At 33.3% G+C, this 16,903-nt stretch overlaps 1 protein-coding gene across 3 annotated transcripts in view; it reads left to right on the forward strand.

Annotated features, from left to right (window-relative positions):
• Positions 1-16,903, forward strand: part of LOC148951632 (serine/threonine-protein kinase SIK3-like) — a 202,633-nt gene that overhangs the window by 117,688 nt on the left and 68,042 nt on the right. For all 3 annotated transcript variants that reach the window (XM_089091236.1, XM_089091237.1, XM_089091238.1), the window contains exons 7-11: positions 127-242; positions 1,584-1,829; positions 6,808-6,933; positions 11,972-12,151; positions 15,621-15,738. In XM_089091236.1, the coding sequence (XP_088947362.1) occupies positions 127-242; positions 1,584-1,829; positions 6,808-6,933; positions 11,972-12,151; positions 15,621-15,738 (786 nt within the window). The remainder of the gene's footprint in view (positions 1-126; positions 243-1,583; positions 1,830-6,807; positions 6,934-11,971; positions 12,152-15,620; positions 15,739-16,903) is intronic.

The raw sequence follows: 16,903 nt of genomic DNA on the forward strand, positions 1-16,903 counted from the left end.
TGTCTGAGCACTATCTGTTTGCGGAATCACGATTTTAGCGGATTTGTAGAAAATGGGAACAGGAGACGCACCTTTAGTATTTTTAAACGATTTGTCTGCCTCTCATGTCTGATATCCTTTTTGCAGAATGTGAAAACTTGCTGAAGCACATGCTTGTTGTCAACCCAGAGAAGAGGATCAGCTTGAGCCATATGGTACAGCATAAGTGGATGATTGGAAAAGCTGAGGAAGTAGCGAAATATGTGAGAATTTTGTTACTTCTTTAGTTGTCCTAAAGCATTTTGGTTTATTTGTTTTTTTTTATATTGTATTTTATTTTTATCTCATTATTTTTATTAATTTACTACTCATGTTATCTATTATTTCTATTATTTTATTATTCTACTTTCTTTTTGTTGCTTTGTGGGCTAAAGTTTATTTTTTATTTATTTTTTACTTAATTAATTCTTATTAATTTATCTTTTTCATTATTTATTGTTTTTTATTATTTCATCATATATTTTCATACATTTTATTATATATGTGCTATGTTTATGGTATTTGTCTTTTTTTCTTTTTTACAAAACATTCTGAGCTATGGCTTCTTTGCTTTTTTTTTTTTTTTTTTTTTTTTTTTTTTAATGTTTTTGAATCCAAGAGGTTTTATGTCCATTTAAGAAGGTTTACGCTTATTAAGGTTTAATATGACGACACAGACGAACATATACACCTGTAGTCGCCACACAACTTCAGGTGCGACAAGAATTCTGTTTAAAAAACAGTAATTATTAAAGGGGGAGGGGGTTAAGATTTTGAGGAATAAGGAAAGGTGACCGACAAGATTTTTTCAGTCTTCGTGACATAGATTTAGCTTGTTGATAGCTAAAGAACAGATACAAAATAATATTATAATGTATGTTAACTTCCATTTCAGGGCATCCAAATCTTTTCTAGTTCTGCAATAACTTTACCTACAACGAGTAAAGTAAAAATGATCAAATATATAATATATATAAATATATTCAATATATAAATAATATATTCAAAATATAATATATATAATATAACATATTCAAAATATAATATATATAAATATATATTCATATATAAATATATAATATATAATATATAAATATATAATAATATAAATGCAAAATATAATATATATAAATATATATTCAAATATATATATAAAAAAAAGTGTTTTTATCTCCCACTGTACATAAAACTAAAAGATAATTTTTCCATCTCGCTATCAGAAAAATATAAGTTTTGATAGGATAGTTATCTTAATAGGAATCTTAGAATAGTTATAAAATGTCATTACCGTTCCATACTTTCATTTGAAATCTGAGATTATTTCAATTTCTGGTTAGCAAGAAGGGAAAATTCTCTTTCAGTTTAGGCACATTTGGAGATAAAGACAGTTTTTATTTAAATTAAATTTTTTATTTAGGTAGGCTATGTATTCAAAGAAAATTTAGTCTTTTTAAAAAAAAATTGTGAAAATCTTCAAAGTATTTTTCTTGTTTTCCTTTTTTTGTCATTTCTTCTCATGTCGTGCAACTTCACTCCTCGTATCATATTTCAAATGGTTTTTGTAGCATTTGGAAATGGAGGCTTCGCAAGAACCAGTTCAAGAGTCAATAAACGAGCATGTAATTGAACATATGATGCAGTTGCCCGGTGTAGAGAGAGAAGCCGTGGTACATAGTATTCTAGCAAATAGGTATGATAACCTCAGTGCCATCTATTACCTTCTAATGGAGAAGCTACGAGAGTCTTCAAAAAATGAAGAAGGAATGCTAACACTGCCCCCTGGATATGGCGAAGAACAAAGCCTAGAAATGGTACGCCTTCCTTTTTTATTCAGTTCTTTTATAATGCCCACTTACTATTTTTGATCAAACAGTTCTTGGTAACGAACTGTAAGTGAGGAGCGACCCGGCTCAATGGTAACCGAAACTCTAAAAAACGGAATTTTGATACTAATAGATACATCAAAAGAATCAGTTTTTAATGCTGATTTCAAATATGTAAGTTTCATCAAGTTTAGTCTTACCCAAAATTTGGTTGATTTTAGAAAAAAGGGGAAAGACCCCCTAAAAATTATAGAACCTTAATGAAAATCACACCATCATATTCAGCGTATAAGAGAACCCTGCTGTAGAGGTTTCAAGCACCTATCCACAAAAATGTGGAATTTTGCATTTTTTGCCAGAAGAAAGATCACGGATGCGTGTTTATTTTTTTTTTTGTTTTTTGTTGTTTTTTTTTCCCAGGGGTGATCGTATCGACCCAGTGGTCCTAGAATATCATGGGAGGGCTCATTGGAACGAAAATTAAAAGTTCTTGTGCCCTTTTAAAGTCACAAAAAAATTGAGGGCAACTAGGCCCCCTCCCACCCTCATTTTTTTACCAAAGTCACCCGATCAAAATTTTTATATAGCCATTTTGTTCAGCATGGTCGAAAATATGATAACTATGTCTTTTAGAATGACTTAATTCCCCGAAATCCCTGGGGGAATGGCTAAAAGTTATGAACTTTACCTAATGTTAACATATAGTATTGGTTATTGAGAAGTATACAGACGTTTTCAGGGGAATTTTTTCGGGTAGGTTGGGGAGGGGGGCTGGGTCGGGGGTTATATGGGAGGATCTTTCCATGAAGGAAGTTTTCATGGGGGAAGGGCATTGCTATGAAGAGGACGCCGGATTTCCCATCATTATTAAAAAAAAAGATCAGAAATTAAATAAAAAAACAAGTTTTTCAACTGAAAGTAAGGAGCAACATCAAAACTTAAAACGAACAGAAAATATTATGTATATTATTTGGGTTTACCCCCTAGTCAATACCTCGCTCTTTAAGCCAAAGATTTTTTAGTACTTTCATAAGAGTTATTTATTCTAATTAACGGCATTTGTGCTTCAGGGGTAATTTTTAAAGAAATGGAACAAAACTCGAACTTCAGCTTAAAGAGCAAGATATTGACTAGGGGGCGAACCCCCTAATATACGTATTAAAAATCTATGAATATAGAAGTTCGTTACGTAAGTTAATTCGAAATTACGTATATTTATTGCTAATAAAAACGTTCGTAAATAAAATTAAACAAGTTTCGAGAAAGCCATTTAACCAAATAAAAGTAAAATTAATATGCAAATTTTGTTTTAATTAATCATGTACGGTGAGCCAAAATCAAAACCTGTATTAATTCAAAAACGTTCAAAAATTAAATAAAAAAAACAAGTTTTTTTAAGTGAAAGTAAGGAACGACGTCAAAACTTAAAACGAACAGAAATTATGGCTGTCCCCTCCTCAACGCCTCGCTCTTTACGCTAAAGTTTGACTTTCTCACAACTCTATTTTTTTTAGACAATAAAAAACTTTAGCGTAAAGAGCGAGGCGTTGAGGAGGGGACTGCCCCTTTCATATACGGAATAATTACTGTTCGTTTTAAGTTTTAACGTCGTTCCTTACTTCCAATTAAAAAATTCTGTTTTTTTTTATTTAATCCTCGTATAGAAACAAAAATTGCATGTTTATACAGCCTATATGGCGAGAGTCACATACGTAGTTGTCATACCTATGCACAGGGAGAGAGGTTGGACGAATCCCTCTGCACGAGACTGGTCCAAAATATCCCATTTGTATAAAACAATAATTTTTCCCTCCCTCCTTTTAGTAAAAAATCTGTGAAGGAATTTTCAATTTTTTATTTCACGTCCCTACTTTTAGTTTTATTTACATCCCTCCTTTTAGAAAAAATCTTTATTTCCTCCCTCTCCAAAATGTCAAAAATATGTGGAATTATTATATTCCACAAAAGGATATTCCACAAAGGAGGAGTTTTTCACTCCCTCCTTTTAGTAAAAAATCTGTGAAGAAATTTTCAATTTTTTTATTTCACGTCCCTACTTTTAGTTTTATTTACATCCCTCCTTTTAGAAAAAATATCTATTTCCTCCCTCTCCAAAATGTCAAAAATAAGTGGAATTATTATATTTCACAAAAGGATTTTCCACAAAAGGATATTCCACAAAAGGAGGGAGTTTTTCACTCCCTCCTTTTAGTAAAAAATCTGTGAAGAAATTTTCAATTTTTTTTTTCACGTCCCTACTTTTAGTTTTATTTACATCTCTCCTTTTGGAAAAAATCTGTATTTCCTCCCTCTCCAAAATGTCAAAAATATGTGGAATTATTATATTCCACAAAAGGATTTTCCACAAAAGGATATTCCACAAAAGGAGGGAGTTTTTCACTTCCTCCTTTTAGTAAAAAATCTGTGAAGAAATTTTCAATTTTTTATTTCACGTCCCTACTTTTAGTTTTTTTTACATCCCTCCTTTTAGAAAAAATATCTATTTCCTCCCTCTCCAAAATGTCAAAAATATGTGGAATTATTATATTCCACAAAAGGATTTTCCACAAAAGGATATTCCACAAAAGAAGGGAGTTTTTCACTCCCTCCTTTTAGTAAAAATTCTGTGAAGGAATTTTCAATTTTTTATTTCACGTCCCTACTTTTAGTTTTTTTTTACATCCCTCCTTTTAGAAAAAATCTGTATTTCCTCCCACTCCAAAATGTCAAAAATATATGGAATTATTATGTTCCACAAAAGGATTTTCCACAAAATGATATTCCACAAAAGAAGGGAGTTTTTCACTCCCTCCTTTTAGTAAAAATTCTGTGAAGGAATTTTCAATTTTTTATTTCACTTCCCTACTTTTAGTTTTTTTTTACATCCCTCTTTTTAGAAAAAATCTGTATTTCCTCCCTCTCCAAAATGTCAAAAATATGTGGAATTATTATATTGCACAAAAGGATTTTCCACAAAAGGATATTCCACAAAAGAACGGAGTTTTTCACTTCCTCCTTTTAGTAAAAATTCTGTGAAAGAATTTTCAATTTTTTATTTCACGTCCCTACTTTTAGTTTTTTTTACATCCCTCCTTTTAGAAAAAAATCTGTATTTCCTCCCACTCCAAAATGTCAAAAATATATGGAATTATTATATTCCACAAAAGGATTTTCCACAAAAGGATATTCCACAAATGAAGGGAGTTTTTCACTCCCTCCTTTTAGTAAAAATTCTGTGAAGGAATTTTCAATTTTTTATTTCACTTCCCTACTTTTAGTTTTTTTTACATCCCTCCTTTTAGAAAAAATCTGTATTTCCTCCCACTCCAAAATGTCAAAAATATGTGGAATTATTATATTCCACAAAAGGATTTTCCACAAAAGGATATTCCACAAAGGAGGGAGTTTTTCACTCCCTCCTTTTAGTAAAAAATCTGTGAAGGAATTTTCAATTTTTTATTTCACGTCCCTACTTTTATTTTTATTTTACATCCCTCCTTTTAGAAAAAATCTTTATTTCCTCCCTCTCCAAAATGTCAAAAATATGTGGAATTATTATAGGTGCCCATTGACGAGAACAGGAACAGGGAACAGGAAAGGAACAGAAGCAATCTGGAAGTTTTATTGTTTTGTTTTTTTATGACAATGGTATAAGAAGCTTCAAAATATGTATTGCAGATTAAAATATGCAACGGTCTGTGTGTTTGAATAAATTTTTATGAATTCGCGTTGGTTATAAGACAAATATTAAAGGGTTTACACTTATCACTTTTTTTAGGCATTTTGGTATATCAACTGTAAGATGAAGAATATCCTTGTTTTATCTCACTTGCTTATAATATTAATATTATATATGATATATAATATTAATCACTTGCTTCTAATATTAATGGTCTTTACGATTGAACATATTATAAAGATCGCCCAAGATAGTTCATAGGACTTGTGATATAAACGATTAATTTGAATTGGGATTTTGCTTTTGCACTCATGCAAAGAAAGCTTGAAATTCTGAAAGTAATTAATTGAACTATTCTTATAGGCATTATTAAACGCTCATATGTGTCATAGTTCATAGCGTGTAGGGCATAACCTATATATCAATCAATCAAACATTTATTACCTACTCAAGAGGAAAACAGTGGAGTAAGACACAAAAAGAATAGAAAAGGACATTCACTGAAAGGTTCATAATATATATAAAAGCGCATTAACATCACATTAACCGGTACACACATTACCAACCGGTACATCACAACCGGTACAACCGGTACATCACATTAACCACATCACATCGAAAATAGTTGGAAGATCACTTAAATTAAAAAAAAAAAAAAAAGAAAAAACATGCGAAACCATTGAAGCTAGAAAATTGATTCGGAATGGCTTCATGTGTTTTCCGAAGGTATGAGTGCAACCCTAGTGAGAAGAGGGATGTACAAGGTCTAAACTAGGGGAGTGCTTTGTCTCCAAGTCTATGTGTGCACATAAAGGTATTTTGGTGAAATTTTTTGAAAAATAAAGAAATCACCAACAGAACAAATTACAAAGCACACAGAAACATGATACATAGTGAAAAAATACCGAATGGTAATTTAGCGAGAAAATAGTTGTAATTCTATATATTAGTCAATAATTAATTGTATAAACTTTTCCTTCTTTCTAAGCTTCTACCTCATGGTCGTAGAAACTTTGGAGGGTGCTCATTAGATCAGAAATTGAGAGTTCAAGTTCTTTTTATAAGTCGAAAGGGATTGGAGACCAACCAGCCGCGGGGGGGGGGAGGATTATTTTCCAGGAACGTATTTTCCGAAGATAAATTTTCCGATAGGGGTATTTTCCGTGGAGGGTATTCTTCGGGGACGGGGGTATTCCTATACATAAAGGTATTTCCTTTTGTTTGTCGCCTGTTCCTGTTTTATTTTTTTTTCCATTATTAAGTCGTGATTTCTTCCCTACCTTTTAGTTTGCTGACAGTCTGAGTCCTTTGGAAAACGCTGACGAAGTTCCAAATTCACACATGACTGCCATTCGAGAAAGACAATCAATTAGACGACATACTGTTGGACCCTCAGATACGTCACATGATCAGGTATATTCTTTTCTTCTTCACTATACAGGTTTTCAGCTAATTTCACAATCAGTTGCATAAAAAAGTGAAATAAACTTATTTGCCTCGAACTACCCATTGAATTTGTGATAGAAATTTAACTTCGGTCAACAGTTAAATTGTTTTCAATGAAAAAGCTTTATTAACCGACAATTACACACGAGGGGGGAGGGGGGCTGAATACGTATCCCCTAAACCTTCTGGTTTTGTTGTTTACCATTTTATGTCTATATTTACGTATTTCGCCTACTTTTTTTTAATTCTATCTCCCTTTTCCACTCTAATAAAGAGGCATAGGTAGATTTTTGAGCGCCTGGGGGTAGTGTCGTGCCAGCAGAAATGCCAGCCAGAATTGCCTTTAGTTTTGATTCCTCAGCACAAGGCTGGAAGTGCCCGCGTGGAAGGCCTCGTTCTAGATGGGAGTACATCCTTGGTCACTTCCTGTAGCACCCCAGCACCAATCGGTAGCACCCCAGACAAAGCTATCATGCATTTTCAGGACCGTCTGGACTGGAGGTGACGAGTGACTTCTCTTTCTAAGCTGGACAACCAGCAGGAGCAATAAGTCAAGTAAGTCTGCCGCCCTTCTGCTTTCAAGTGCCACGAGGATTGAATAAACAAAACTGAGTATATATAATTAGCTCTAAGACATACTGCGCCCACGGACAATTGTATCACATTATCCCCACTAGCTATACCACTGCTATTAAATGAAATCCTACCTAGGTTGTGCTTCTTTAAAAAATATGATTTAAATTTCTTATTTAATTTATATAAAGCAGGTATTTCCGGAAGAATTCATTGTGAGACGGATGAAAGGTTGCCTGCAGGAAAGGTAAAAACAGAGGACAGAAACAAGAACAGAGGAAAGAAAACGAAGTAATTTAAAAACTGAAGATTATTAAAATAATTTTATCAGAATTTTGGAAAATTTTTGTATTTTCAGGCAAAAGGTAGGCCCCTCCCGCTTAGTCCGTGCTTTGTCCTGCTGCAATCACTGCTTACAAACTGGCAAGTGAAGTTTATCGTTAGTACTAAGAAAATAACAAAGAAAAGGTGATTAAAAATGAGGAATATATATATTTATTTATAACCCACTTACATCACAAGATAAATAATGGAGCACAAAAAAAACCAAAAAAACAATAAAAAAAAAAAAAAAAAACTCGCCAATAACAATTAAACAACAAGAACATTAAATAAATAAAAATTAACAAAACAATCGGATCAAACCATGGTGAGGTGACAAATGGCTATACGCTGTTCCCGAAAGTCTTTCGTGCAAACCCTTCAGCTTCTCGGTAATATTAGGAAGGTAAAACTTGATTATTATTTTTCGATTCCTATACCAAAGAGGAAGATAAAGAAGATATTTACAAAAACGGAAATAGGCCACTCGAATATCACTAAAATCCTTATTCCTAAAAATAGGATAGAGTCCAGAAAGGTAAAGAACAGAATGATATATTTTTAGCGACAGCAAAAGATAATCAAAAGTGCAGATATTTTGGTGGAGACTTCATATAAGTTGTCTTCCGTGCAAGGAAAAGCTCAAGAACATCGAAAAAGGAAAAAACAAACAATAAGAAATTGTGAAAAGCGGAAAAATAAGAAGAAAAAAGCTAAAGTTTGCAATTTAGAAAACAGAATAATAAAAACATGGAAATCGAAAGAGCTGCGTTCTCACAAGAAATTCAAAAATGCCACTGAATGCAAAAAAAGAAAGAGATTATTTCATGCATTCAGTCACTAATGAACTCTTTACATAGTGTTATTTATCCTAAGTTCTTCGAGCCTCAAGAGTCAGGAAATTGTTATTGGTAATTATGTCCAGTTTTAGATCTAATAGATATATTTCTTTGTTCTAAAGCCTACTTAACAACTGGAACAACGTCTTTAGACGTTCACTTTGGTTAATTTCCGCTCAAAAATCTGGTGCTGTATCTGGTGCTGTTTTGTTGATCCCTTTTGTTCTTTTTGGTGCTACAGCAGGACCTCTTTAAAGGCATTTTTGCGGCAGTTGGGCGAGGGGGTTGGTGCGCCGGATTTATGATTCTTTGTCCGAGAGGACGAGGGTTCGAATCCTAGTGTACACAATTATTTGGTTTGGGACGAGGATCAGTGGTGTGACTCTGTAAGCTTATCCAGAGTCTGCCCAGCTCTGAATGGGTATTTGGAGAAATATGGGGAAGGTAAGCAGGAAGGGTGTGCGAAAGCACAGGATGATCAGCACCAGAAACAGAGATCAGCACCGCCGTTAGGGACTGTAAAGTCCAATGCCGTATTTATTATATTACATATAAGAATGTGCAGTTTACTTTAAAGGTGTTTGAAAAAACGCTCTTGATATAATTATTCCAAAAAATCGCGTAGCAATTACAAATTTTGGGCTTGCGTGAAATAAGTGCACAATACAGCTATTATTCGGCCTCAGTAATCCTTATTCTGCGTTTTATTCTAAAAGGCAATAATTGAAATAAATATCAAGAATGTTCATGTGTTTTTACTCTGGTCGGCTAATGACCCGGTCAAATTATAGTCATACGACTACATAAATTCAAGTCAGCTCATAAAAATAAATGAATATAAATAAGGTCAAATTAAATAATTTGATGAATCAGAATTACGCACGAGTTTAGTGTCAATTTTGTATTCCGTTCGTAAATTGTTGCGTTGAACGATGTTTAAATTTCAGCATAAAGTTTGATGATTAGCCCATTAGATTTAAGATTTTTTAGCGGCAGTTTTTTTTAGTAAGATGAATGTAGCAAAAAATACAAAAACATAGCAGCAGTAGGCAATTTCTAGGAACAAATTAATGGTTCTACAGGCTTTTCAAACTAATTTCTTGTCATTAGCTTTTTTCGCTTCTATAGTACAAACGTGACGTTAAAATCAGGGAAAAGCAAATGTCATTTATAAATCTTGGCTTTTTTATCGAAGGGTGTGGCAATGGTGTGGCTCAGGCATGACGTAATCATTGCAAATATTTTTTTTGCAAAGTCAGGGAACCAACAAAATAACATGTTTTAATAATAAGTATGACTCTTCAGTTGACAACATGACAAGTAATCAGAAGAAGGCGAATATTATCATATTTATCTAGTCCCTTTCTTAAGAGCCCACTCTCTGGTATCCACATGAGCACTGAATAGAACAATAAAAAAAAACAAAAAAAAACACACACAATGACAAATTTTATGGGGAAAAAAATTGGTGGCCGCTGTAAGGTGGCTGTGGTTAGGGTTGCATAAAAGGACCACAAGAAACTATTTTTATTTAAGAATTTAAAACCTTTGCTTTGTCAAGGTTAAATTAAGAACTAGTACGATATATCACATGAAGCAACAAATAAAAACTGGCAAGCCAATTTACATGGGAGAGTGTCTCAAATGCTTGAATCCATATCTCATGTTAATGTTTCCCACGACTGGAAAAACATTTTACGACGTATAACATTCATCTTCTAAATTTGTCAGAAATGCCGATTCGGTGGTCGGGGGGGGGGGGATTAATTACCCTTCATAGACTTAGTAAAAACTTTTTTTTCTTCACATTTGAATGAAAAAAGGAAAGTAAAGCGCCGATGACTATAGGTCTAGGTTTCCTTATTATCTTAAATTTCTAGAGTGCAAAAAAAATAATTAACATGTAATAAAGAAATTAATATTTGTTTCTACTAAAAATGAGTATTAAATGTAGGTCCCCTTCGCATCTCTCTTAAACTTTGACTATAAAAAATCTTGGATTTGTCACAAAAAGAGTTCATGGGGTATTTATTCTCGGCATCTTTGAAGAGTTTTAAATAAAAGATTCAGTTGTCTATGAAATTATTGAAAAACTTTAAGATGTGTAGCTAATATATTTTACGGAAATTTGTATCCTCTTTATTTTTGCTTTTTTGGCTTTTAAATTTTTACCGAACTGATTACTACAAATGAATCAGCGCTTGAAAGAAATAAACACATTTTAAATAATATTTATGCGTAACTTCTACGTAATATTTATCCAAGATTCCAACATGTGTTACCAAGGCCGAAAGGTATTGCTCTTCCCATTAGACAACAGTGTCTTCTCGTAAAATTTTTGTTGTATCTTTTTCCAAAATCCTACTCAGTGTTCATGGCGGTACCAGAGAATTTGCTCACAAGAATGGGACTGGAGAAATTATGATAAACTTCCCTTTCCTCTGATGACCTGTCGCCAGTTCCAGTTCCAAAGACAACACTTTGTTTTGTCAAGGTTAAGTTTGGAACTAGTACCATGTACGAGAAGTTCGATTTTCTTACTTTTGTCTAAGCAGATTTGTTAATTCAGACATTTGGATTTTCAAGTACCTGTTAGGTTGTTTTCTACAAATTTGGTTCAACATTGAACCAAAGCAGATTTGTTAAATCAGATATTTGGATTTTCAAATACCTGTTAGGTTGTTCTCTGCAGATTTGGTTCAACATTGAACCAAAGCAGATTTGTTAAATCAGACATTTGGATTTTCAAATACCTGTTAGGTTGTTCTCTGCAGATTTGGTTCAACATTGAACCAAAGCAGATTTGTTAAATCAGACATTTGGATTTTCAAATACTTATTAGGTTGTTCTCTGCAGATTTGTTTGCAACATTTTGAACTCAAACGGTACTTATTAAACATCCCGACCCCACTCAAAAAGTGATGTTAGGTTAATCCTAATGAAATGTACCAAAATATGGTGGAAATATAATACATTATTAACAAAATAATGGATACTACAGAAGAAAATTATGGAAAGCAGGCCGCCCAGAACGCATTAATTTAAATACCTAACCACCTCTTTGTATTAAATATTTAATTAAAATATACCTACATCGTAGTTTTTCTCACAAAGACTAAGCAAATTATAACTGAATACGAAAGACAAACCGATTTTTCTCAGATCACACAGATCAAACTTCTTGAGTGTTTTCGGGATACTTAACAAGTACCTATTTGAGTAATTTTATTTCGGTATTTTCCTGTGTGTTCTAACCATCATTCTTCTTTTAGATGTTTAGTCACATTCCTCCGTCTACTCTTTTACCATTAGAAGCGCAAATGTCAGCTCTTCAAGGGGGACTTGTAAACCTGCCATTCAACCTAGCCACGACTGCCAATGCTTGTGATTTCAGGATAAATCCATATTTTCCCAATCCCTTTCCGGTTGTTTATCCTGGTGCTGGACTTCAGGTTTGCTGAATCGATTTCTATTGTGTATTTTTTTTTACATTTTATTATTTTTTCTCTATTAGTTCATATTTGTTCCATTGTTTATATTTTTATATTTATTCAGAAAGGAAGTCCATTACTTGTTCATATTTGTTATCTTTCCGACTGTTTGTTCGGTTGCCGAATTATTTTTTATTGTTTTGTTTTTTTGATAATTGTCCATTATTCAGAAAATACCGGTTCCCAATATCAGACAATAACCGGTTTAAAGATGTCTGCACTCGGAGAGAATTAGCTTCGGCTTAGTGGAAAACTACATTATAGCTATATTTTAATGAAATATTTAGTTGGTATTTTGGTCAGGTTAAGTTACATTTTGCATGCAACCCCGCTATACCTAATCCTCACCCTCCCCCTAATGTGCAAATATACAGCCCAAATTCCATATATCCTATCTATCTCCCAAACGTCAGAGTTGTTTTAACCCCATATCAATAAATTGAATCAACTTGGGTGTTTTCTGAATAATGGACAATTACCCTTTTTTTCTGTATTTTAATTGTTCTTTCTCTATTTTTTCCTTGTTTCAGATTTTCGCATTCGTCTAATTTTTCATATAAATCACTATATCATGCTGAGACTCTCCCAAAATTGTTTTATAGATACAAAGAGTTTAATTTTTGACGGCTGGCCTAAGAAAAAAAAACAAGAAAAAAAACTGTCCTGTTTAAAAGAAAAATATATAAAATAAATAACAGAAAACGAAAAGAAAAAAAGGCGTATTGTTAAGTTGTCAGGAAGCGTTATTTCTCTCCAAAGTGTTTTTTGAAGTGAACTCTACAAGAAGAGAAAAGATATTGAATCAAAGATCCATTTTTGGCTGGTTTCTTTGATTCAGTATCTTTTCTCTTCTTGTAGAGTTCACTTCAAAAGGTTAGATTTTGTTTATGTTTTTTGTTTTTTTATGAGCACTGAGGACGACTTGGGCGTCCAAATATTCTTTGTCGAAATATTTGCTTGTTTTTCGTTTTCATAGTTTGCTACTGGCTGACAGAATAATCGTTCTTCTCACCTATTTGATTTTTTTGTATTTATTATATCTTTTCTTTGTTTTCATACGGTATGATTGACAATCCTTGACAAATCATATTTTTTTCTGTACTTATCACTGGATTTTCAGAATGAACTTGGTAATCACAGAATGTCTCCCAAATTGATTTGCTTCGCATTTCACCGTCCGGTGAAATAATAAAAATGACCTCTATATGCAGGTTGTGGCAGTAGCTGGCACATAATTGAAAAAATAAACGGTAGTGAAAATCTGCCAAAAAGACAAAAAGTAAGAAAATAAAATAAAAGTAAGTAAAAAAAGTAATAAAATAAATTAAAAAAGTAAGTAAAGATAAAAAAAAGTTCTTGTCTAAAACAAATGATTCTAGGACAAGCAAACAGCTTCAAAATTCAACAAAAGGACAAAGTGACATTTAAGTGATATTTTTATGGCTTCTCCCTCGGTTTCATATACCTTTTTTTTTTATTTCATGTGTGGCCCCACCCCCTTCAAAATATGAGCAAGATGTTTCAAGAGGAGCTACTCGGCTTCTAAAAGGAGCTTCTCGGTTTCATTTATTTTATTTCATGTGTGGCCCCACCCCCTACAAAATATGAGCAAGATGTTTCAAGAGGAGCTACTCGGCTTCTAAAAGGAGCTTCTCGGTTTCATTATTTTTATTTCATGTGTGGCCCCACCCCCTTCATAATATGAGAAAGATGTTTTAAGAGGAGCTACTCGGCTTCTAAAAGGAGCTTCTCGGTTTCATTTTTTTTCTTTCATGTGTGGCCCCACCCCCTTCAAAATATGAGCAAGATGTTTTAAGAGGAGCTACTCGGCTTCTAAAAGGAGCTTCTCGGTTTCATTTTTTTTATTTCATGTGTGGCCCCACCCCCTTCAAAATATGAGCAAGATGTTTTTAGAGTAGCTACTCGGCTTCTAAAAGGAGCGTCTGGGTTTCATTTTATTTATTTCATGTGTGGCCCCACCCCCTTCAAAATATGAGCAAGATGTTTAAAGAGGAGCTACTCGGCTTCTAAAAGGAGCTTCTCGGTTTCATTTTTTTTATTTCATGTGTGGCCCCACCCCCTTCAAAATATGAGCAAGATGTTTTAAGAGGAGCTACTCGGCTTCTAAAAGGAGCTTCTCGGTTTCATTTTTTATTTCATGTGTGGCCCCACCCCCTTCAAAATATGAGCAAGATGTTTCAAGAGGAGCTACTCGGCTTCTAAAAGGAGCTTCTCGGTTTCATTTTTTTTATTTCATGTGTGGCCCCACCCCCTTCAAAATATGAGCAAGATGTTTCAAGAGGAGCTACTCGGCTTCTAAAATAATTCTTTTTGTGTCCAAATCTCTCAGATACTTTTGGTAGAAAGGAAGTGTTTTTTCTTGAAGTGTTTTTTTTTTCTGAGGGTAGGTTTCCCTTCTTACATCCTCAGCGTTTAGATATAACTAAGCTGTATTAAACACTAGTTACCAGCAATTCAAGTGAAGTTTTCAGATTTTGGCTGGGGTAAACCCTCCATTTTGACGGTCTTCATTTAATACCTATGAAGATTACGGAAGACATTTTATAGAGATTTTTAATATTTCCAAATTTTTTCGAATTTTTCATAGTTTCATAGTCTTAGTTTCCCAGATTTTGGACTTTTATTGCCAAATTTTGTTATATGGGATTATTATATTACATAAAATGCCAGAAAATGGCGCAGTACTATGGTATGATTTTTACATATATGGCGCAGTACTGGCGCAGTATGGCGCAGTACTATGGTATGATTTTGTTATATGGGATTATTATATTACATAAAATGCCAGAAAATGGCGCAGTACTATGGTATGATATTTTATAATGGGCAGTGAAACTAAAAGTTTTTGTCCGAATAAGCTCTCCCCCGGCTTCCCACAATACACATTATGACTCAGAGAGAAAAAAATGGGACGATCACACTACCGGAAAAAAATTAGCTTTTTGATTATTTTAGAAAGAATGTTGAGATATTAAAGTTATTAAAGGGGTATTTTAAAGGGGTAAAAAGGGGTATTAAAGGGGTATTTTACAATGTGAGTTCATCTGTTATATCCTTATGGAGATCTGCACACTTCGTTGGAGGTCTAGAAGTTTTCAGATCTGGCTTTCTCACATATTTTACTAACTCGAGTCGACATTTTAGGCATCTCAAATCATGATAAAGTTATATGTTGTTTTGAATCAGTGTAAAAAGTATAATAATATATTATATTATATAAAAAGTATAATAATATATTTTACAATGTATTTTCCCTCCTCTAAATTGATTCAGTTTCATCTATTTACAGGGCGTGGGTTGCTAATAACCTGTACTCTATTATCAGAAGTCAGACTTGCTTTTCTTGAAGTCTTGAAGTTTAGATTTTTATTTTTTCATTGCGATAACTATAGTTTTTGTTTCATTTCAGTCGGCAAGTCCTGGTCCCTCCGCTATGATGATGAATCCATTCCTTTTCCCCGTGAACATTCCCCTGTTTGTTGATTATAAAGAGCATGGCCTTCTGAAACCCCCATCCATGATAGGAGGTAAGTTACATGACTTGATTTTACATTTACTTTTCAAAATTCTTCAACCTCACATTATAAGCATATATCAGTTTTTATTTCATTTTAAGTCGTTCGATATCTTTAAGAATCACCCTATCTCGTCCATTACAAGCTTTTTATAGTTTGTGTGGTCAAACTATAGTTTGTGTGGCCAAACTATTCAGAACTCATTGGGTGGTCTTACCATAACTTGTATAGCTTTGATAAGAAAACCGAACAAACGACAGAAAACTAAAGGCTGGCACCTACTTTCTCGGTAATCTTAGAAAAAACTATTTAATTTCTCCAGTCTTATGCCAGAGATTAAGATATTCAGATTTAATGGAACTTATATCATTAGATTGCGTAAATTTTGTTCTTTTGATTGAACAGAGCAGAATTTTCTTGTTAAAGTTCAGGAAAGGGCAGTTCCCAAAAGTATTCTAGTATACATGCTTGGAAAAATTAAAAATCAGCTAAAAAAAAGTCTCATTGAATAATTTGACAGCTATGGAAGTTTCCTGTTGTGCCAACTGCCTTGATCGAGATCTTTATGGACAAAGGATGTGCGTTATTTTTACCGTGCGTACATTGATTAGAAAGCGTTTTGGATAACAATTAGTAAGAGAATATAGGTTTCCTTTGTTTTAAACTAGCCTCGTGTTAGCTTTTCGAACTGTTGACACATCTAAGATCCCCTATCAATTTATACCAAAATTACTTCTGAAGGTTTCCTGTGGTGCTAAGAAAATTGACTTATGGGCTCTTTGTCTTTGAGGTTATCAGCCGACGTTGAGAATCGTAAAATGACTTTGGTATTGAACGTCCCTAATAATAATAATAAAGGGAAATCGTCCGAAGTAGCTGCGGATGACCCGACTGAGCATGACCTCCTGAAAGCAGGGTAAGATATTGTAGGTAAGGTATATGACTAAATTTTACTTTTTGTCGGAATTATAAATCTCATGTTAAGTTGGAAGGAAAATTAAAGCAACTTAATATTTAAAAAAGAAACCCGATCTCATAATTACTTTACTTATATATAGAGAAGTGATCTTCAGAAGTAGTTGCACATTAGTTGACAAAGGATAATCAAATAGTTCGTGGTAACGAACTCTATAGTAAGAGCGATTCGTCTCAATAGTAACCGAAACTCTAAAAAACG

Source organism: Artemia sp. Qi Xiang Cuo, chromosome 6 (assembly GCF_049724085.1).
Source record: "Artemia sp. Qi Xiang Cuo chromosome 6, ASM4972408v1, whole genome shotgun sequence".
NCBI classification, from domain to species: Eukaryota; Metazoa; Arthropoda; class Branchiopoda; order Anostraca; family Artemiidae; genus Artemia; species Artemia sp. Qi Xiang Cuo.